At 60.1% G+C, this 21,565-nt stretch overlaps 1 protein-coding gene across 1 annotated transcript; it reads right to left on the bottom strand.

The window, feature by feature from the left end:
- Positions 1 to 540: 540 nt before the first annotated feature.
- TMEM44 (transmembrane protein 44) lies at positions 541 to 20,593 on the bottom strand. Its single transcript, XM_074963325.1, has 10 exons — positions 20,475 to 20,593; positions 17,426 to 17,552; positions 13,449 to 13,542; positions 12,529 to 12,698; positions 12,221 to 12,307; positions 10,917 to 11,087; positions 10,460 to 10,606; positions 9,732 to 9,836; positions 9,206 to 9,364; positions 541 to 941 (listed from the first exon to the last, which is right to left on the bottom strand). Exons 1-10 carry the CDS (start codon positions 20,591 to 20,593, stop codon positions 762 to 764), a joined length of 1,359 nt encoding a protein of 452 aa, XP_074819426.1. The 3' UTR covers positions 541 to 761.
- Between the last annotated feature and the right edge of the window lie 972 nt (positions 20,594 to 21,565).

Raw genomic sequence — 21,565 nt, 5'->3', positions numbered from 1 at the left:
CGGGCCAGGGAGATGGACGCGCTCCTGTTACTGACCTGTCAGGGCACATTCCCCCCTCTGGCACCAGCAGGGGCGCGGTGAGAAGTGCGTCCCTGAAGCTCGGGGAGCAGGGCTGGAAACCCTGATCAATGGGCTACGGCCAACCCAACCTTTGCTATGGGGCTGCATGACTTAAAATGGTGCCAGGGCGGGGAAACTGCCCCCATGCCCTCCCCTCCCCACAAGGGTCAGTTATACTCACAAGGCAATGGGAGCGTTTCAGCCCTGATTAGTGCAGACACAGCAGCATTCCCAGTGAGGTGCCGTCAGTGTAAGCCCCCCCATTTTAAAAGGGCCAGGGGTGGGTTGCCCCAGCGTCACAGTGAGTCTCTGGCAGAAGAATGCTGACTATGGGGCTCTTCTGCCATTCCCCACCCCCATTGCAAGTGCAGCAGGGAAAAGAGGAACAGGGCCGTGGCCAGGACACTCCAGGCCATTCTGAGTCCCAGCTATGTTTGCAGCTCCTTGGGGCTGTTTGCAGACAGGGTCTGTTTGAGCGGCCTTCAGGTTGCTCCAGCCCAGTGCAGAAGAAGCCGCCCTGCACAAAGCTGCAGCAGGATCAGGGAAGTACACAGGTGAGATTTGAGCTACATTTGCACCCACTCCCTGCCCTCAGTAAACCAGCTGCACCCCCGGATCTGGCCCACAGTACTGCTGTAACCTGGACCCTCCAGAGATCTTCTACACAGGATCTTTCTTCTGCTGCTTGCTTGAGTTACCTGCTATGATTTCTCTGCCCAGGGGCCATCATTATCACACAGTCTGAGAGCAGCTGCGGTTTGTTTGAGGGCGTTCACATCAAACCCGAAGCCTGCATTCAGCAGCGAGCTGCGGCTGGGCTGGATGGTTGGCGCCTCGGTGCTGTTTCTGTTCCACTGAAGATTCATGTCTTCGAAGTCCCACTGCGAAGAGAAAGGATTTCGGGTTACAGGGACAAGGCAGGTCTGTAGCGCTGGAGCTCCTACAGAAGTGGGGTCTGCTCTCCACTGGATGCAGACTGGCCACACGGGAGCCGCTCAGGCCGGTTTTACAGGGTGGAAACCACCTGAATTCAAACTTTATCTGAAAATAGAAATTGTCACAAAATTCTCAGTTTAAAAAAATGTTCAACAAAATTTCCCATGGAACCCTTTTTGGGATAGGCTTTTCATTTCCTCCTTTCCTTCTCCCCCTCCCACTGCGAGCAGTAAGATGGAAAATGGAAAAAAAACAGAGGGAAAAGGGGGAACCAAACTGAGAAAAAACATTTTTGAAATCAAACATTTTCGATAAAAATGTTCATGAAAAAATGTGGAAGGAAAGGAAAAACCGCCCCTGTCGGATCCCAGCAGAGTGAAAACTCTAGCAGCTCTCGGTGGTTTTCTAACCAGCTCCGGCCATTATTGCTCAGCTAATGAGCAGAGACTGATCTCCATTAAGGTGACTATCGAGGGCTGCTAACTGAGAAGCCTCAGCCAACTTCTACTTCAAGGGACAATGGATCTTGCTGTTGAGAAGAGGTCAGTCTGAGGCTCACTGCACCGTCTGCATCTTTGCCGAAAATACCCGGCCGGCGCTCTCTCCAGTGCAGCACTCAGCCCTGAGGAGTCACAGTCCGTCCCTTTGAACCCAACGGATTGTCACGAGAAAACTATAGCAAGTGCTCCAGAACCAGCTGTTCATCACCTGGGAGTTCTCCTGGCACTCACTGCAGGTAATCAGGATACACTCATGTGCCACTCAGGCCACCTGACTGGTAAACACAGTTCCAGCTCAGTCTTACCGACCCCAGAAATATCTGCAGACATCAACAGAAGGGCTTTCAGCCGTTCTGGAGTCAGGAACGTTTTCTGCATTGTACCCACATCCGTGCAGAACGAGGCCCATGGGATTCCAGGCAGTATTCACCTCTTTAGCCCCTCGTATAACTAGCCAGTGGCTCTAAGGGATCACACAGCTGATGGATTGAAGTCCATCATTTAAAACCATTGCTTCAGAAAGGGCTTGAGGCCATGCTGTGACAGCACTAGATGCCAGTTCATGCCCGCCCTGACTTGCAGCCCCCGTCCTGGGCTCATGGAACAATGGCCCAGATGTACCGAGCCCTCCTGGGGCTTTAGTGACACACACAAACTCCTCCAGCCCTCAGGCAGAGCAACTCAATTCACCTACCATGTCACACCGGGCGGGTCTGCACCGGGGTGGGGGGGGGGACACAGGGTAGCCATGATAAAACACACTCACATCCCACACACCCAGGTCAGTCACTGCACTGCGGACCCACGTGACTTCCCACAATGCAGCCAGGATCACCCTCAGAGAGCAGAACAGGGAGGAAAGTGGCGATATTCAGTCCCCAAGCCCCACCCACAACTCCTATGGGTCCACGTGGCACATTCTGTACCTGGGATCCCACAGGTCAGCGTGAACTCCCTTTCTGCCCCTGCCCATTTAGCGCTCGTGAGGGGGCACCTGCCTGCCCACGCTGCATACCAGCCGGGGCGCAAGCTCGCGCCACACAGCCTGCGCCCCGAGATCTGTCCTGGAGGGGCATCTCTCGGGGGGACAGACAGCGCAAGCCCTGCTTGACCTCTCCGCCAGCTGTGAAAGTGGATGGACGAGACTGATTCACACAAGCTGCTCCTAGCACTACAGAGCTGGACGCCCCTCTGCTCCCCAGCCCCTGAGCCATCTCCTTCCCAGGAACGGGTCGGCAGAATTTCTTCCCTCTGCCCCACAGGAGACATCTCTATTGCTATAAAACTTCGAAGCCACAAGACGAACCCGGCGCTGGCTGCGACGCCACATGGCTGATGTGTGCCAGCCCAGGGGATACGGCTTTCTGGAGTCTGGGGCTGTTTGGAGTTTATCATCATTGTTACTTTATCTGCAGTCAGTGAAAGCCAGTTGGAGGTGGGGTAACTTCCTTTAGGGGAGATTAGACGCCTTCTCTCCTCTTTGACCTCAACTAGTTCTGTGACCTAAAAACGACACTGGGCTGGAGATCACGGGGGAGACTCTACTCTTGTGCAACAGTGTAAATCCAGAGTAGCTCCACTAAGGGTCCGTGGAGTCACTTCAGATTTACACCAGCAGGCCTGAGAACAGAACCTCTCCCCGGGACGGCACGAAGGACAAAGCACACACATTATGTTTCTTTAATTTATGAGTGATTATTTCCTGCCCTGCAATCTGGCCTCTTTCTGAGTCTTGTGATGTCTCATGCATCTAAACCAGAGGTGGGCAACTATGGCCCACGGGCCACATCCTGCCCGGCCCTTGAGCTCCCTGCTGGAGAGGCTAGCCCCCGGCCCCTCCCCTGCTGTTCCCCCTCCCCTGCAGCCATGGTAAGGGGGCCAGGGCCAGCGGGTCCCAGGGGGCAGTCAGAGGACAGGGGGCAGTTGGATAGTGTGGGAGTCCCGGGGGGGCCTGTCGGGGCAGTTGGATGGGACAGAGGTTCTGGGGGGGGCAGTCAGGGGATGGGGAACGGGGGGGGTTTGGATAGGTGTGGGAGTCCTGGGGGGCCTGTCAGGGGGTGGAGGTGTGGATAGGGGTGGGGGGTCCCAGGATGGGGCGGTCAGGGAACAGGGAGAAGGGGCGGTTGGATGGGGGTGGGGCTCCGGGGGGGCAGTTAGGGGCAGGGGGTCCCAGGAGGGGGGCGGTCAGGGACAAGGAGCAGAGAGGGTTGGATGGGTTGGGGATTCTGAGGGGGGCAGTCGGGGGGGGGGGAGTGGGACAGGGCAGATAGGGGGCAGGGGCCAGGCTGTTTGGGGAGACACAGCCTTTCCTACCCGGCCCACCATACAGTTTTGCAACCCCAATGTGGCCCTTGGGACAAAAAGTTTGCCCATCCCGATCTAAACCAAGAGAGATTGCAATGGTAATGATCCATGGATTTAAAGTGAAAGAAGCTTGGCAGACACGGGTGTCCCCTGGTCCCGGCCTCCCCCTCGCACGCCCGCGCGAAGCAAAGTGACAGTTCTCCATACCTGTTCTGAGTTTAAGGCCTCCCTGTACTTTTGCTGCAGAAGAAAAACAAAGATCAAGAAAAGAGTGGATCTAGAGCAGCCATCACCAAACAGCCCAGCCCAGATCCCTTCTCTATACACCTCGCTCTGGTACCTAGCCAAGGTAGGGAGAGCCACATGGGAGGATTCACAAGCAGCTTTTGAGAGCAGGAAAGCCGCAGCGAGCAGAGAAATACAGGGACTTCTTATTTGCAAAGTAAACCTGAAGAGAGTGGGCGAGCGAGTGTGCAAAGGGAGCTGGGGGTAAGAACCCCTGCAAGGAAAACATGATTTCACCAGGTGTGTGAGACACTGTCACAGAAACACAATCCATTTGAGAATGTCAGGCTGTCCAAACAAACGCAGGAGCCATTTCAGTGTGGGGTCTGCAAGGGCCCAGAACACCAGCCGTAGCAAAGGACGGGCTGCGTGGATCTGTCAACCATCCCAGGGCTGCTCCGTGCTGTAACTTGGAAATACTGACCCCTAGCTGCCACGAGCATTTCAGCCACCAAGAGCTCCATCATCTCGTATATTTTCAAAGATACAGTGACTGTCAAACAGCGTCCGGCCTATGGACATGGAGTGCAAACCCATGGCACTGACCAGCCACCTTGCCCCAATCATCTGAAGAGATTCTCTCTCGTGTGCAGCGTGGCTCCTACGGGAACCAGTTACCAGCTGCAGGTGTTTTTAAAAAACAGAAGCGAAACAAAACAAACTTTACAGAATCAAAATGCGTTTTTGTTTGTCCCCCTCCAGATGGTAACTGTGCTGGTCCCAGTGCAAGGCGAGTGCTAGCTCAGATGGAAGGGGCTTTGACCTGCTGTAATCTCCTGCCATAAACCCATTTGTTCCCACAGAGACGCCTGCTGACACGCCAGGGACATGGTAAGAAATGCCAGCATCAGACAGGAATCTCTGAGAACACCAGGCCGGGGAACCCAGGCCAGCACGGAGCACAGGTGGTAGGGCTGGCAGAGGTTTTCTGCGCTCTCTGTTCTGTCAGACCGAGGGGCAGTAAGGGCAGTGGGCCATCCATCTGCCCATCTCCCAAGGAGCGTAGGCTGCCTTGTCCCCACAGGAGCGGAGAGCCCCGGAGCCCAGGGTGCTGGCGGGTTGGAACAATGGCACAGGGATGCAGAGTGTTCCCATGTACGTTCTGGAACAGAATGGTCCCATTTTTAGAACTATATAAAATAGTCCAATATTTGCTCCCCCGCCTTCCTCATGCACGTGGGTTGTCCAGCTCTTGGGATCGCACCACTGTGGGCCGAATTCTACCTTCCGAGGGACGGCCCTGCTCCAGGGCGAGCTGCATGCACGGAGCTCAGGACAGAAATCGCCCCAGCTACTGTGACGGGCTTTGCAGAGTTTCTATGAAACATCTCGCAGTTTGACAGCAGCAGCTATGAATCGATGCAGAAATCTCCTACTGGGGAGGAGCAAAGCAGGCCTGAGGGGAGCTGGCATTTCCCCAGAACTGCGAAAGAAACCGTTTCCTTTGCCGATAGTCACATATGTGCCATATCAGCCTGCAAGGTGGCAAAGGAGGAGGGAACATGCAAAGATAACAAAGAAAAGCCCTGCAAAACCCATCAGCCCTTTTCCCGAGACAACACTCCTGGCAGCCCCGAGTTCAGAACCTGCATTTCGGAGCCCGCTGGAGATCCAGCTCTGCGTTCCCTCCTCTTCTCAGAGTGAAAACGAGGGTGTTGAGGGGCAGCCAGGGTGGGGTTTGTCCTCATGCTCCTTGCTGGCTTTGAGACAACATGAAGCCAATCTGACCCCTTACGGAATGTGCCTAAGCAGAGCACTCGGGCCCGGCAACGCTCAGCCCCGCAGGCAGCCTCCAGCAAGCAGAGAAGGTGCCAACCACCACACTGAGCCAGCCCAGGGAAGGGGCCGCTCAAGGATTGGCCAGTCCAGGTTCTGACCCGGTGCCATCTGCAGGCATTTAAACCAGAAACAACAACTCTGCATAAGGGTTCACACGGCTGGGGCCATGTACGCTCGCTCTGACTACACTGAAGTAGCGTGAAAAGAACATTATTAAGGCTGCAAAGGCAAGCACTCCAAAGTTCGGATGCTCCAGAATTAAGGCTGCCCAGGCCCCCTTAATTCACCCCGGTATGTATGCATCATGATAGTGTCTGTAGTTACATGCTCACGTACTGCTTTGCCACAGGATCCCTGCCTCATTCAGTGGGCGGGCAGGACAGTGACCACTCAAGAGCAGCTGCTTGGTGTTTTGTTTTCTCCTCATTGTTCAATGAGGTGGGGGAGGTCCCACGCAGAGCTCTGCTCCAGCCTAATTGGATAGCCCCACCCGAACCCGACTAGACACAGCCAGTCCCAACCTGACCCATGCCCATGAGGGTTGCATTGTTTTCACACCCAACCTGAGAAAAGAAAAGAAAGTGCAAGGAAGGACTTGCTGGCTTAAACCTGTGAACAAGAACATCAGGGGGCAGGGCAGAACTGGGGGAACACTGGGGGCTAGCACCCCACCATGGAAATGCTGTGGGGTGGACGTATGTTTCCACCCCCATGCATCTTGTGCCGGGGGACGGAGGTGAGAGCGGGACCCAGAGGGGCTGCCGCAGTAGGAGTAGGAGTTGGGGTGATGGGGGGCGGTGTTAGCAGAGGCGGCAGAAGCTAACTCTGAATGGGGTGGGGGGGGGGAAGGCTGAGGTACACACGGGGGGCAGGAGCGGGCCCAAGTAGGGCCTGAATAGTGTCGTCGGCACACTCCGTGCTAACAGACCACCTGACCTGAACCAAGGCCGAACATACACTATACAAATTACACCTAAGCCGATGCTTATACTCGGGTCCCGGGGGGTTCCAGCTGGGTTGTAGGGTTTAGCCCCAGGTTTTATTTCCTGCGCGCTATTCAAGGCCTGCTCTGATACCAGAATTATTCATGTCCTCATGGGCTTTTCTATGGTTCTCATCACCTGAGTGCTTCACAAACATCAAGCAATCTTCACAATACCCCTGTGAGATGAATGGGTATTATCCCTATTTTACAGGGGTTCCCAGTTTGAGACACCTAGGACCTGGTTTTTCAGTGTACTCAGCACTGTACAGCGCTTTAAATGTTCACAGCACACTCCTATTGACGTCAGTTGCAGCTGTGAGTGCTCAGAACGGCTGCAAATCAAACCCCAGGAACTCACGTCAGGCACTCAGAAAATGACGACCACACAATTAGGACCACCTGGGAAAAGTTTGGTTTAAGTGAGTTGCCCAGCACCACACAGGAACTCTGTGGCAGAGGCAGGGAGAGAATCCATTTCCCCAGCACAGCATTCAATTGCCTTGACCATGAGACCATCCCTTCTCTTTCTGCAGTCCCCTGCCCCAATCACTAAGCACTTTCCAAACTGGCCGGCTTAGGCCTGAAGCCTCCCAGCCCCACTATCGGTACACACCTTCCAACTTCTGCAACAAGTGACGCTGGGGGTCCTGTAGACAACAGCCTCCTCACTACCCAACCCTGTTCAGCCCCAGAGAAGGGGGCCTATGAACAAAACTGTACGTGATCACGTAATTAAAGACTGTATCCTGATGCACCAGCACAACGGGGCGAATTAAGGTTGCCCGGGCAAATGTAATTCCAGCATTTCCCTACTTTTGTGAGCTTGACTCTGTAACCGTAATAATGTGCCCTTAACGCAGTTGTGCGTGTGTACGTCTCCTAGGCTTTGTTAAACCGCAAACAGAATAAACAGAAATTCTGTCATGTGGCATTACACTGACACCCACAAAGGTCAGCCGCAGGGTTGGAACCTTTAGATCCACTGCACGCACCTCTGCCACTTGAGCTAACAGTGTGACTGGCAGCAGTAGTAGGCTGTCATCCGCTATGTGAGCCAGCTCTAGAGGGGGATGGGCCACTTTGCCAGTGGGTCTCACAGCTATTTGCTAACAGCAGAGGAATGAGGACACTCAGACATCTTGGGTTCCCATTCCAGGCTCCGGAGGGGAGTGTGCTCTAGTGGGCACAGACTCTTCTGCCCATTTCCCCCCAAGTGTGACCTTTTCTGCCCCATCCCGCCAACCTGTCTCTTCCCCACCCCGGCTCCTCATCCCAGTTCTTCCCTCCTCACCTAGTCAGTCTCAGCCCTCTCAACCCAGATCCCTCCCATCCTGGTCCTCATCAAACATCTCTCTCCCGCTGCGCCTCCATCCCCGAGTGTTCCCAGTTTCAAACCCCCTCCTTGGGCTCCTCATCCAATCCCAGTGTCCTCCCGCCCCGGCCCCTTGTTCCAGTCCCTTTGCCCAGCCAGTCTCCACAGCTTATAAACTGGCCAGACTTGGACGGATTTTCAGAGATGGCAAAAGGCACATCCCTGCCCCCAGCTCATGTCTGCCAAATGGTAAATCCCTGCTGCGAGCCGGGGGGTGATGGAGACTGGGGTTGGGGAGCGTCAGCGAGAACTTTTGAAAGAAAAGGTCGCCCGAGTTTTTAACCTGGCCCAAACGACATATTTTCCCAGCCTCATTCTTGGAACCAGCCAAACCATCTTGGGTGAAATCTTCAAAATACAATTCAGCCGGAGGCAGCCCCGAGCCTGGGACTTTCGGCTCAAACAGTGGCAGTTTGGAAAAGGTTGAAGCAACCGAAACCAGGGTCTTCTCCTGGGAGATGAGGTCAGGTTTAATATGGGGCGACGTGCCCAGACCTGGCTACGACGCAGTAAGCATGGGCTACGTGCTGAGCTCCGTTTCAGTCTTTAGTTTACAATCAGCCCTGCCAGCTCCTGCTAACGGCAAGCAGTGCTTTGCCCGAGTGGGAACTGCCGTGGCCCTCCAGCCTGCCCCTCGGCAGTCAGCGAGGCAGAGATGGAGAGGGGCCCTACCACAGCCCCTGTGTGTGTGCGCACGTGTGTGTTTGTTTGTGTGTGGGGGGGGGAGGGATATCTGGTTATCAGGGGAGCTGGCTTCTTGTGACCGGACCCTATCATGTGGCAATTAGCCAGGATGCTCTGGGGACTCGGCCTGCACGGGGGGTTCTCTCACGGCCACACGCACACCTGGGTGGGATGGTCCCTGGCCTGGGGCTAGCGGGCTCTGTGCTCCGTGCACTACTTAAGGCAGGGCGGGCCGAGTTCAAGGCAAGAGGCTGGGGTTAGCGCAGGATCCAGTGCAGATGACCAACATCAACCACCTACCTCGAGCTCGGAGCTAATGGAGGAGACGACTGAGGAGCTGGAGGGGGAGAGCTTGGCGTGGATGACCTGGACTGGAGGGTAGGCAGGGGGCTCCGGCAGGGCAGGGTCTGCAGCACTCGTCTGTCCATCTCCCGGCAGCCTCACTGCACCGCGGCCAGCCTGGACGTAGCAGGGAGCAGGATTTACCAAGGTACAATCACAGGGCACAGCAGGAGGATCAGAAACCCCCAGAGGAGAGGCCTGTGTGGGGAGGGCACGGGGGTGGAGGGTTGGGTGGCAGACCCCCCTGCTTACGGGGCAGGGCTCCCAAAAGCTGCAGACCGAGGAGCCCCCGGTCACCCCCAGAACAGGCGGCAGCAGGGCGGGCGTGTGTGCACACACAGAGCACGGCTCGGCTCGGCTTCTCTCGCTGGCTGGCTGCCCCCCGCAGCCCGCTGCGACCCCGGCCAGCCTCTCGCCTTCCCCCCGCAGATCAGCTCCATGCTGCTGCCGGCCGCCCAGCGTCCCAGCTCTTCTCCCGCCTCACCGGCTGCACCTGCTCGATGGTGAGATCCAGGCAGCGACCGACGGCAGTCCCCTCACGGAGCGCCGGGGGGGCCGGGAACGTGCTCAGCTGCAGCCAGTTGGGGGCCTTAGAGAGAGGGGGGCAGTGAGTGTGCAAATCCCAGCACGCACTGGGAACTGCAGGGCTGAGCTCGTCAATGGAGGCCATAGCAATGACCCGTCCCTCCCTCCCGCTGCGGTGCAACGCAGCTGGCAGAGCGTCACTGGGGGCTCCACGAAGAACCAGAGCAGCTGGGGGTGCTCTTGGGCAGAGGGAGAGGAAGGGCGGTGGGGCAGGTGGGGAGCAGGCGCGGGGGATACCCCAAGGGGCTGTCAGCGTGGGCTGTGCAGCCCCCCAAAGGGGGTGGGAGGAAGGAGCCAGGAGCAGCTCTGCACACAGAGGAGAGCCGGGCCCCCGGATCAGGCTGCATCCCGTGCAGGGACGTAGCGGGATGCTGGGGTAAAAGGGCCCATGTCAAACCCAAGAGGCACAAAAACCTCGGCAGGCTCTCAACCGCCTGCGGCCAGCACAGGAGCGAGCTCTGCAGCGGGCCCAGCCACCCCTGTAAGGGCCTCATGCCCGTCCCACCGCCTCGGCAAGGCACCGCGGGGGCCGTCACAGCAGGGTGGACCCCCGGCCGTCTCCCCTGGCAGGGCGAGTGGCAGCACACGGTGCAGGGCAGGGGAGAATCCAGAGACAGGAGGAGAAACCTTTTCCTCTTCGGCTCCCTTCGGCTCTTCCTCCTCCTCCTCCGCCTGGGCCAGCAGCGCCCACGTGTCCGGGGTCTCGGTTGCCTCAGCCCCAAGGCCCAGCCACTGGCTCATCTGGCTTTTCATCAAGCAGGACAGACAGGCGATCTGAGCTCCCCGGGTTCAGGAAGTGACGGTGTCTCAGGGTAACACGAGCCCTGCAACAAGGCTGCCTGGAGGGCAGCTACCCAGCACTGGCTCAGGGACAATGCCCAGCCCACACTACCTAGCTGGCCAGCGTGGCGTGGTTTGGGCAGGATCCGCAGCCCTCAGGGCCCATCAGACCCCGGGGCCTAACCTCTGCAGCCTGCGTCGTGCCCTGGAGCTGAGGGGTGCTCAGTCCCCACGGCCCACCCAGCCCGCGGCCTCGGTGCCAAACCCACCGTGCCAGCCCGTGGAGCCGGCGGGGAAAGGATACAGCCACGTCGAGCGCAGCAGAGCCCAGGGCGAGCAGGAGCCAGGGCACGGCTCGCACAAAGTACGCGGGCCGCTGGTCGTAAGTCACGATGGCCGCTGCATACAGGACGCTGGCCAGGGCCGAGGAGACGCTGGCCCAGAGCTGGGTCGCTGGAGACAGCCTCCCTCTGCACTGCAGACAGAGGGGAAGGTCAGAATGGCTCCCTGGCTCAGCAGGAGCCATTCCCCCGCCCCGTGGGGCGCCCATGGCTGCAGAGCCGCACCCTGTAGCAGACACAGTGCAGTGCACGTAGCTGTCTGCCGGCCGGGAGCCTTCCCTGCCGCCCGGTCCAGGCCCCGCACCGCCGGTATCTGCCTCTGCGGCGACACGGGACAGCCGAATACCCTTCGCTGGGCACACACGCAGACACCGGGGCCTGGCGCCCTGCCTCCTTCTACGCCACCGCCCTGCGAGGGCAACGTGAGCGCTGCCACGCTCTGCGCCCCCACGGGCCTGTCGACCTGGGATCTGAGCCCAAGGCAAAGGGCACGGGTAAACCCCTCGGTCTGGTTCCCCGAGGGAGCAGCCCAGATCTCGCTGCTGTTACAGCAGGGGCAGAACAAGCCCTGGGTGAGGGAGCGCGAGGCCTGCCAGGCAGCAGCAGGGACCGCAGCCCAGCCCTGAGCCTGCAAACGCTCGCACCCATGGAGACAGCAGGGTTGCTGCCACGGGCAGGCTCAGGCCCTCGGCTCTGTCAGGGGCAGGCTGCGCTGTCAAGTGTGCCCTCAGGAGTCTTGCTGCCGGGCAGTGCAGTCTGAGCAGACAGACAGACAGACTGGAGGAGCGGGGGGGACAGGGACAGGACGTGGGAGAAGAATCCCTGGGCCTCACGGAGTGTCGGGCAACAGCACCAGGGCAGGCATGAGCGCGGAGGAGACGGTGGCCGGCTGGGAAGGGAGGCCCGGGCAGGGGGAAGACAGAGGGTGGGATTCACCCTGGCACATGGGCACTCGGGGAGGGGCTGTCCAGGAGACAGTGCCATGCCCCAGCGTGCCGGGAGGGGCCACAAGACCCACATCTACACTGACCCAGGGCCCTGTTGCACCAGGGCAAGAGGCCCAGCGGGGCTCCGGCTGCAGCCCTGCCCGGGGCGGACACACTCCAGTTTGGAGCTAGCTCGCAGGCTGTGCCCCTCCTGCTGTGCACCCCCACTGTCCCAAGGCCACGGAGCCACGCACACTGCACGGCCGCCAGGCCCCCGCCCTGTGCAGGGCTCCCGGCACGGCAGCGGCTCGGCGTTACCAAGCTCCCGCCAGCCCACTTACCGCTCCAGAGAGGGCGGGGATCCTGGCCGTGAAGGCGATGAGCGCAGCGAGCATCCCCAGAGCAAAGCCCAGCACTTCCGTGTTCTCCTGCGGGACGGGAGGATAAGAAATCCTGAGCCACTGGGAGCCACCGGGGCACCCCCCACTGCATGGTAGGGGCCCCGCCAGCCACTGCGTGTCACCCCCATGTGCTCATCTGCCCGGACACACTGTCACATCCTGCACAGCGCCTGCCTTCCCGCGACTGTTGGATCCATCACGGGACCCCTGCCCGCCCAGAGGGACACGGGCAGCGGGAGCTGCGTTACCTGAAGCACCGTCCCAAGCAGTCTCCTCTGTGCGCCGTGGAACTCCTCGGGGGAGGATGAGGCAGCCATGGCCAGGCCGTACCAGCCGGGGCCCATGCACAGGGGGAGAGCGAGGGCAAGGAGGCTGCTCCTCACCTGTCTCCTACTCCTCTTCCTCCTGCCGGGCGGATCTGCGCAGGACACAGAGTCTCAGCCGGGAGACACAGCGAAAGCCTGTTGGGGAACTGGCCCCGCACTGAAAGCGCCAGCCAAGAGCACAGCGTAGGGAGCGGGTCCTCGGCAGCTCCAGCTTCTGCTGCTGGAGAACATCTCCCCCAAAACGGGATCCTCGTCCCCCAAGAGCTCGCCTGCCCCCGGGTCACTGGCTGCGCTGGGAGGGGGGGCACCGTCCTTACCTCCCTCCCATCCTACCCATCTCCCAGCCCTCTATTATCCCTGCCAACCCCCCATCCTAGGCAGCACCCAGCCCTCTCCCTCCACCCCCCAGCATCCACTCCACCCCCTCCACGCCCAGTGCACTCCCCCAGCACCCAGAGAGCACTCAGCCCCCTCTGCTTTGCATGCAGCTTCTCCCTCGACTCCCCATCGCCCAGCTCCCTCTGATCCCAGCCTTCAAGCCCCCGCCCAGCCCCCACCCCCTCAGCATCCAGCTTTCCAAGCCACACCTCCCCAGCCAGGCCTCTCCCCAAATCCCCCTCCCAGCTGCATGCTCCTCACCGCTCATCTCCCCAGCCCTGCCCTACCAGCGTCCTACCTGCCTGTCCCTTCTGTGTGGCCTGGAACGGATTCAGGCCCTGTAGCGTGCTGGGCCCCCCAGCACTGTATGTATCCAATCCGGGGAGGGGCCAGGTTATCGCCTGGGGTTCCCCCCTCTGATCTGCCCCCACCATGCAGGACAGGGAGACCCGCCGGGCACGTACCTGGTGCGGGTCTGGGGTCGGACACGCAGACAGGAAAGAGAGTCAGCAGGAAGTGAATGATGTCGACAGCAACCATGTACGCCCCTGTGAAGACCTGCAGAGAGACCAATCGGATCAGAGCCACGATCACAGGATGGGGAAACGTTTTATGGACGGTGCAGACCAGTCTCCCAACAGCCCTGAGAGGGTGATGTGATAGCCTTCTTCCGTGCATGGCCCTGGCACGGAGAGCTGAACAGCCTTGGCCAAGGTCACATAGCCAGCAGGTGTCAGAGCTGGGAAAGAGCGGATGGGTCCCGACTTCTGGTCCCCAGCTCTCAGCACAGATCTCTGTGGCAGCCTTCGGGTGACCCCAGCTCTCCTTGGGCCTCCCCCAGACCAACAGTGTCCGTAGCCTCCTCATGGGCCATGGCAGAGACAGGGCCTGCTGCGGAGAGCCTAGGCCAGAGCAATGGGGCAGACAGCTCCCGCAGCAGGCTCTGGAGCTGAACTAAACTCTGCCCATGTAGCCGAGACCTGGCGTCCCTGGGAGAGCCAGCAGCTGACTGTGGGGGTGGGGGGGGGCGAAGGCCCGGCGTGGTGCCCTGCTCATGGCTGGGGTGGCCGTTTGGACACTCCAGTGCAGATCTCTCCCGAGCTATAGTGCTTGGAGTTCTCTCACTGGCCGACAGCCCATGGTGCCAAACATCACCCCAGGGGGCTCCGAAGCTCCCAGGCCAGACAGGGAGCAGACCATGGAGTATGACAGAGTTCAGATTTTACTCCAGATAACCCAGTGAAGTGCACAGTATCCGCCCTCTCAGCCCCCACTGCAGACAGCCTCCTGGCCAAGCACACCAGAGTCTGGTCCAACGCCCCCAAGAGCGCCCTGCACCACCCCAAGAGCTCCCAGCGAGATGAACTTCTGCAGCGAGGTCAGACGGACTCATCCCGGCCCCAGAACCAGCCTGGAGAATTTACGCACAAAAGGAATTTTCTCAAACAGATTCCGAACCCTCTGCCCTAGTGGCTGCTGGCAGGGCTGCCCCGGCTGCCCCTGTGCTAAGGTGTGGACAGCGCTGGGTGTGTAACACAGAGCCCGCCTGCCCCGGCTGCCCCGTGCTGAGGTGTGGGCAGTGATGGGCGTGTAACACAGAGCCCGCCTGCCCCGGCTGCCCCTGTGCTAAGGTGCGGACAGCGCCGGGTGTGTAACACAGAGCCCGCCTGCCCCAGCTGCCCCTGTGCTAAGGTGCGGACAGCGCCGGGTGTGTAACACAGAGCCCGCCTGCCCCAGCTGCCCCGTGCTAAGGTGCGGACAGCACCGGGTGTGTAACACAGAGCCCGCCTGCCCCAGCTGCCCTGTGCTAAGGTATGGACAGCGATGGGCGTGTAACACAGAGCCCGCCTGCCCCGGCTGCCCCTGTGCTAAGGTGCGGACAGCGATGGGCGTGTAACACAGAGCCCGCCTGCCCCAGCTGCCCCGTCCTAAGGTGCGGACAGCGATGGGCGTGTAACACAGAGCCCGCCTGCCCCAGCTGCCCCGTGCTAAGGTGCGGACAGCGATGGGCGTGTAACACAGAGCCCGCCTGCCCCAGCTGCCCCGTGCTAAGGTGTGGACAGCGATGGGCGTGTAACACAGAGCCCGCCTGCCCCGGCTGCCCCGTGCTAAGGTGTGGACAGTGATGGGCGTGTAACACAGAGCCCGCCTGCCCCAGCTGCCCCCGTGCTAAGGTGTGGACAGTGATGGGCGTGTAACACAGAGCCCGCCTGCCCCAGCTGCCCCGTGCTAAGGTGTGGACAGCGCCGGGTGTGTAACACAGAGCCCGCCTGCCCCAGCTGCCCCGTGCTAAGGTGTGGACAGCGATGGGCGTGTAACACAGAGCTCGCCTGTCCCGGCTGCCCTGTGCTAAGGTGCGGACAGCGATGGGTGTGTAACACAGAGCCCGCCTGCCCCGGCTGCCCCGTGCTAAGGTGTGGACAGCGCTGGGTGTGTAACACAGAGCCCGCCTGTCCCGGCTGCCCTGTGCTAAGGTGTGGACAGCGATGGGTGTGTAACACAGAGCCCGCCTGCCCCAGTAAGCCCTGCTGTGAAAAACCTGCAGGGATCATCCCATTCTGAGCAACAGCCCTGGGACTGGGAGTGAGCTGAGGGAGGGGGCACAAGTGCCAGGCAGGGCAGCGCCATGAGGCTGTTCCCTCCCCACAGCAACGGCGCTGGCCCGCCGTGCTCGCCCGTTTCTCACATTCACGCTCAGCTCAGGAAGCACGCGGCGTGCAGCCCCCTTTCCGAGCCGGTAAAGGCACAGCCGCTCCAGCTCTGACCTGCCTCCTTCCCTGGCAGCACCCCTGGGTGCGCAGCTGCAAACAGCCATGGGGGTCCGTGTGTTCACACACCCAGCCCGTCTGCACGCCCAGCCCTGGGAACTGTGCGCACAAGTCGGGGCCTGCGTCGCCCCCGTGTGGGAGAAGAGACATCGCCCAAGTTTTCACTACTGGGCTTAAAAATCCCCCGCCCCGTTAAACCAGAGCAACGTCCCGCGCAGCCCAGGGTAACTAAAGGCACCAGCACTCTGGGTCCCCTCCGTCCCGCCTGCCCCATGCGCTCGGGGGAGGGACTGCTGGCTGAGCCTGAGGGGCAGAACTGAACGGCAGCTCCCCATGCCAGGTGCCCTGGGATGGTCTGTCTGGGAGGGACAAGGACTTGGTGTCTCCTTGTATCTCTTTCTAATGCAGCTATCGTGGCCTCTGAGAGTACGTCTACACAGAAATTACACACCCGCGGCTAGTAGACTCGGGCTAAGGGGCTGTTTAATTGCAGGGTCGATGTTTGGGCTCCAGCCCAAGCCCTCAGACCCTGCAAGGGGGGACGATCCTGAGCCCGAACACCGACCCCGCAATTCTACAACCCCTTAGCCAGAGCCGGAGTCGGCTGGCCCGGGCCAGCCACGGGTGTCTGCCTGCAGTGCGGGCATACCCCGAGCGCCAGCCGTGAATGCCAGGAGCGACCAACCGCCCTGTGCTGGGGAGACACCGGCTGTGAGCGAGGCTGGGCCCAGGGCCCTCCCAGACTGGCAGAGTCGGCTGTTCATGACTCCACCTCAGGGAAGCAGCTGTTACTCCGTCAGCCCTGAGGAACAAGACAAACAGGGTGGGGAGCGTGAGCCTCACCCTACCCCTGCCCCCAGTGACTCAGCCAGGGAGACGCCTGCCCGGAACGACTGCTCCGGGTCAAGGGGAAGAAGGTGCAGCAAAGGGTGCCACCGAGGCTTAAAGAGCCATGTCATCAGTGGGGGACTGAGGCCCCCCTCTGCGTGGGTCAGGGACCCCTGCCCATGAACTGCCCCACTCCCTGCCACCGTCTCCTCGTCAGGTCTCTCGGTGGGGCCAGGCCTGGCTGGGCAGGGCAGGGAAACGCACATGGCCCCCAGCGCAGTTTACAAGGGAAAGGCAGCTGGGCCGAGCCTGCCGGAGTCCCTCCTCAGAGTCCCTCGGAGTCCCTCACCCTCCCGGAGTCCCCTCCTCAGCAGGGGGACCCTGAGGCAGCCATGGCTGGGGTGAAGGGAGGGGCCTTATGTCAGAGTTGACTGCCCGCATGGTGGGGGAGCTCCCCGGGATCAGAGCAGGCATCTGGATCTGTGCTGGCCTCCTGGGATTGCTGTTACCTCAGGGGACTTGGGACGGGGTCTCGTGGTGGGGGGACCACAATGGAGCAAAGGGGCAGAACTCAGCCAGGGGAACCTGCCCCCTCCAGGCAAGGTGCCCAGGGACTGCAGGGCCAGCTGTGCCTGGCCAGGGCTGAGGGGTTCGGGGCAGTACTCTCTGACACGTGTTGGGCCTAGGGACACACAGGGAGCGCCATCATCTGTGCCCATGGCCAAAGCCCTAGCCAACATCCTGCACTGGCCGCAGGGGTTGGGCTGGGGGCTCCAACCTGTCCCATGCCCGACCTCCAGGATCTGCAGGCCTCTGTGGGGGCAGGCCGGACGTCTCCCGTGTACCTGGATGGTAAGCTGCTTGGCGAGGAGCGCCCCGATCGTGTTGCACATGCTGCCCACAAAGCTGTAAATGATGCAGAGCACCGACGCCTCCTGCCAGCCCTTCCTCCTGCAGCGGGCACGGAACAGCCTGGGGGGACACAGAGGGAGAGGCATCAGAGCAGGGGCGCACTGCCCTTTCACCCAGGGGCTGGGGTTCTCAGTCCAGCTTTATCGGCTAGGATGAGGAACAGGCTGAGCTATTTAGCAGTGCCCAGGGTCCCCCAGGACACCCCAGTGCCCATGAGGCCAGGTCCTGCAGCCCAGTACGTGGGAGAGTCAATCAGAGCATGCCCCTTCAGTGGGATCGTGGGACATGCTACTAACTAGCAACGGCAGGCTCCTGTTTCACGCCAGGCCCATGGCCAGGGTGCTCTCTGGCTTGCCCCAGCGCTGCTCCTGTAACCACACAGCCCGCTGAGCACTAGCCAGCATCGCACTCTCCAGCAGCCCTAGCACTAGGTCTGCGTCGGGGTGGCCAGGGCAGCTCACTTCCCCTCCCTGGGCCACAGCTCCCCACATGGGGGCCAAGACTCAGCGGTGATGAGCCGCTGCAGGGCAAACTCAACACACCTCGGGGAGGGGTGAACTTCAGATGGTGCTGAGCTGGACTGAGATCAGTGGGTGATGCTCGTGCAGTAATACGGATGCTTTGGCATGAGAACGCAGCATTTTGGACAAGGTGGTGATTATTTTTAAGCAACGCAGCCAGGCTAATTACATCCCTTATCCAAATAAATAAAGCTATATAAGCGTAGACAGAGGAGGGGAAACCTGGTAAAGCACATGCCTGCCGATGGTTAATTTTCCCATTAATTTTCATACATTGGCTCACGTAAAGGGCGGCAGGAGCTGGGTCTAAGGTTATGAACAACAGAGTAAAAAGCAAATAAATAAGAACATAAAAGCTGTACAAGACACGGCTCAGCAGTTTCCCTTTAAATCATCATTGTGTAGCCTAAAATTACATCCCCCAAATGCACCACTCCAGAAGAGCTCTGTGTGGCTTGAAAGCTCGTCTCTTTCAAATGGAAGTTGGTCCAATAAGAAAAGATTATCTCACCCCCCCTTGTCCCACTCATCTAGCCATTTCACAAATGTACCCAACAAATTAGGAACTGTTCTACTGGAACAGAACAAATGGATGTTCTCTTTGCATTAAGATTGCTTGTGGAAAAAATACAGAGAAAAGTAGAAAACCCTGCAGACAGCACTCATCCATGTTGGGAAGGCTTATGACCACATTCCAAGAGAAGTCATTTGGTGGTGTGTGACAACAAAACCGATGCCTGACGACTATATCAGACTTGTCTGGGACACATACTGTTGGTACAAACTGTTACCACCGTCTGAAACCCATGTGGAGAAACCGAACAGTGTTTAGTAAGAGTCAGAGCACATCAGGGCTCAGCACTAAGCCCCTTTTGGTTCCCGTTGGTGCTTGATGAACTTACACAAAACATCCAGAGTGCCCCTTGGTGCATGGTTTTTGCAGATGACGTAGTGATCGCAGGGGAGAGCAAAGAGCAAGTGGAAGAAGATTTAACAAGACAGAGGTGCATGCGAGAAAGAAATGGCATGAAAATCAGCAGGAATAAAACAGAGTACGAGGCCTGTAGATTCGATGATACCTTGCAGGAAGACAAGAAGACTAAGTCTACCAGGCCAGCCATGACCATAGGTTGAGAAGTTCAATGTCACATCTGAGTTCCTTCAGAACTCTTGCGTGATACCATCTGGTCCTGGTGACTTATTACTGTTTATCAATTTGTTCCAAAACCTCCTCTAAAGACACCTCCATCTGGGACAGTTCCTCAGATTTTTCACTTAAAAAGAATGGCTCAGGTGTGGGAATCTCCCTCATGTCCTCAGCCACGAAGACCAATGCAAAGAATTAATTTAGTTTCTCTGCAATGGCCTTATCATCCTTGAGTGCTCCTTTAGCATCTCCATCATCCAATGGCCCCACTGGTTGCTTAGCAGGCTTCCTGCTTGTGATGTACTTAAAAAAATTTTGCTATTACTTTTTGAGTCTTTGGCTAGCTGTTCCTCACATTCTTTTTTGGCCTTCCGAATTGTATTTTTACACTAGAGAGCCCCTCCCACAAAGAGTTTGCAGGTCAAGTCAACCACTGGTTATTTATACACTTCTTTCCTATGGCTCTGCTCCTTCTCAGCAGGCTCCTCAGGCCCCCTATCCAAACACGGAGCTTGCTTTTCTGCCGTGAAATGCCCAGGCCAAGGAGGTGGTTGTCATGCGGCCTGTGTGGTTCGCAGCGGTGGCCCGAATCCGCCCAGGGACTCAGGCGTTGCAATGCAGACGGTGACAGCGCCTAACTTGTAGGCTCTAGAAAATGACAGGAAAACCCTTGAGCCACAAAGCCTGAGTTCGGGACCTCGACTCCCTACGGTGCCTAGGGAGAGCGGGGAGCCCAAGAATGCGAAGATCCACAACGGCAGGTGCCAGGCGGGGAGCCACCCGCGCTAGCCCGGGGAGATGCCAAGGAGAGCCAAGTCCTGCTCCTCTCCCCGAGTCTGGAGCCTGAGTCCGGGCTGCAGGAAGCGCCTGTCTCCCGGAGAGTCACCACGGGGGGGGGGGGCAGGTGTTCGGCCACCGAACCATCCCCAGGGCCCCCCTAACGCCACCCCGAGCAGCCAGGGCCGGGGGGGGGGAGTTCTTCTTCCAGGATCTGCAGCCCCGTGTTGGGGCACCCAGGGGATAACGGGGTGTCTCCTGCAGCCGCGGCAAACCCAGGCGCCGAGCAGGATCCGGCCCAGCCGGGTTCCCACGCCCCCTTCTCCGGCTCCCCCCGGCTTGTGACCCGGCTCCGGCAGGCCGGGGGGAGCGGCCGGGCGGCCTCAGTACACGTGGGCCCAGCTCTGCCCGCCTCCCCGGTTCCGACCCAGCTAGAACGACCGGGGGGGGCTCAGTTACTTCCCCCCCCCCAGCCTGGGCGGGACCCCCCCGGGGCTCCGGGCGCAGGGACCGGGGCGCGGGGCCGGGCGGACTCACAGCCCGTGGGCGGCCATCCAGAGCAGCGCGGCCAGGCTCCCCAGCGCGGCGGCGCCGCAGGCTCTGTCCCGGGCCAGGCAGGCGGCGAGGTGCCCCCAGCTCCCGGCGGCGGCTCCCATCGCAGCCCCGTCGCCGGCCGGAGCCCGCCGAGCCGCCGCCCGGGGCTTGGCCGGGGCAGAGGGGCCGGTCCCGGGCGGGCAGGGCGCAGCCGGCTCCGCTCCGCTCCCTGCCGGACCACACGCCCCTAGCGGGGAGCCGCGAGAGGCGCTGCGTCCCTGGCAGCCCGGCCCGGCCCGGCCCGGGACAGACACGCGCCCCCGGGGCTGGGCCAGGCCCGCTAACCGCTGGGGCTCCCCGGCGTGGGGCTCCGCGCGGACCCGGCCGTGCCAGGGCCCGTGTCCTGGGCTCGGCTTGTGGGCAGGGCCTGGCTGTACAGCGCCGAGCACCAGCGCCCCGCTCCAGCTGGGGCTCTTGGCTGCTACCCTGCATGGCCACAAGCCACCCCGGAGTGAGCTCATCAGAGACCCCCCGGGAGCCCCCAGCCTCCCTTCGGGGAACTCAACTCCCGCGTGTGCAGCGCCTGGGGCAGATCTTCCCCTCACCGGCCCCTAACAGCCCTGCCCATCCCATCCTGGCGGCTCCGTGGCAGCAGAGGGGCCAGCAGGACTTCAGCCTGCTGCGGGCCCAGGGGGGACACCGTGTCCGTGGTGATGGCAGAGGGTGGGCAACTGCGTGGGGCAGCGAACACCCGGGGACTAGCCCTTTGTTCAGGGGCAGCGAGGGACCCATGCGTACGTTCCTTGGCTCCATGGCTGGCACCCGGAGCACTGGGTTTGCCCAGGTCCGGGCCTGGCCTGAAGCAGTCAAGCAGTGGCTGTGATCCGTGGGTACTAGAGCCCAGCCCTCACGCCAGAAGCCCAGTCCCATACGTAGGTGCTGCAGGGCCAGGTCCTTGGCTTGCACACACGTTTGTGACTCACAAACAAGCAGCAGGGTGAGCGTGAACCAGGCACGGACAGACTCGACCCACTTGTCAGATAGAGGACGCGACTCCTGCTGCACGGCCAAGGGGTGGCTCGAAGCAGAGGTAC

The sequence above is a fragment of the Natator depressus genome, chromosome 9, assembly GCF_965152275.1.
Source record: "Natator depressus isolate rNatDep1 chromosome 9, rNatDep2.hap1, whole genome shotgun sequence".
In the NCBI taxonomy this organism is placed as follows: domain Eukaryota; kingdom Metazoa; phylum Chordata; order Testudines; family Cheloniidae; genus Natator; species Natator depressus.
Note: the sequence above shows the minus strand (reverse complement) of the source record. Positions and strands in the feature narration are given on the sequence as shown.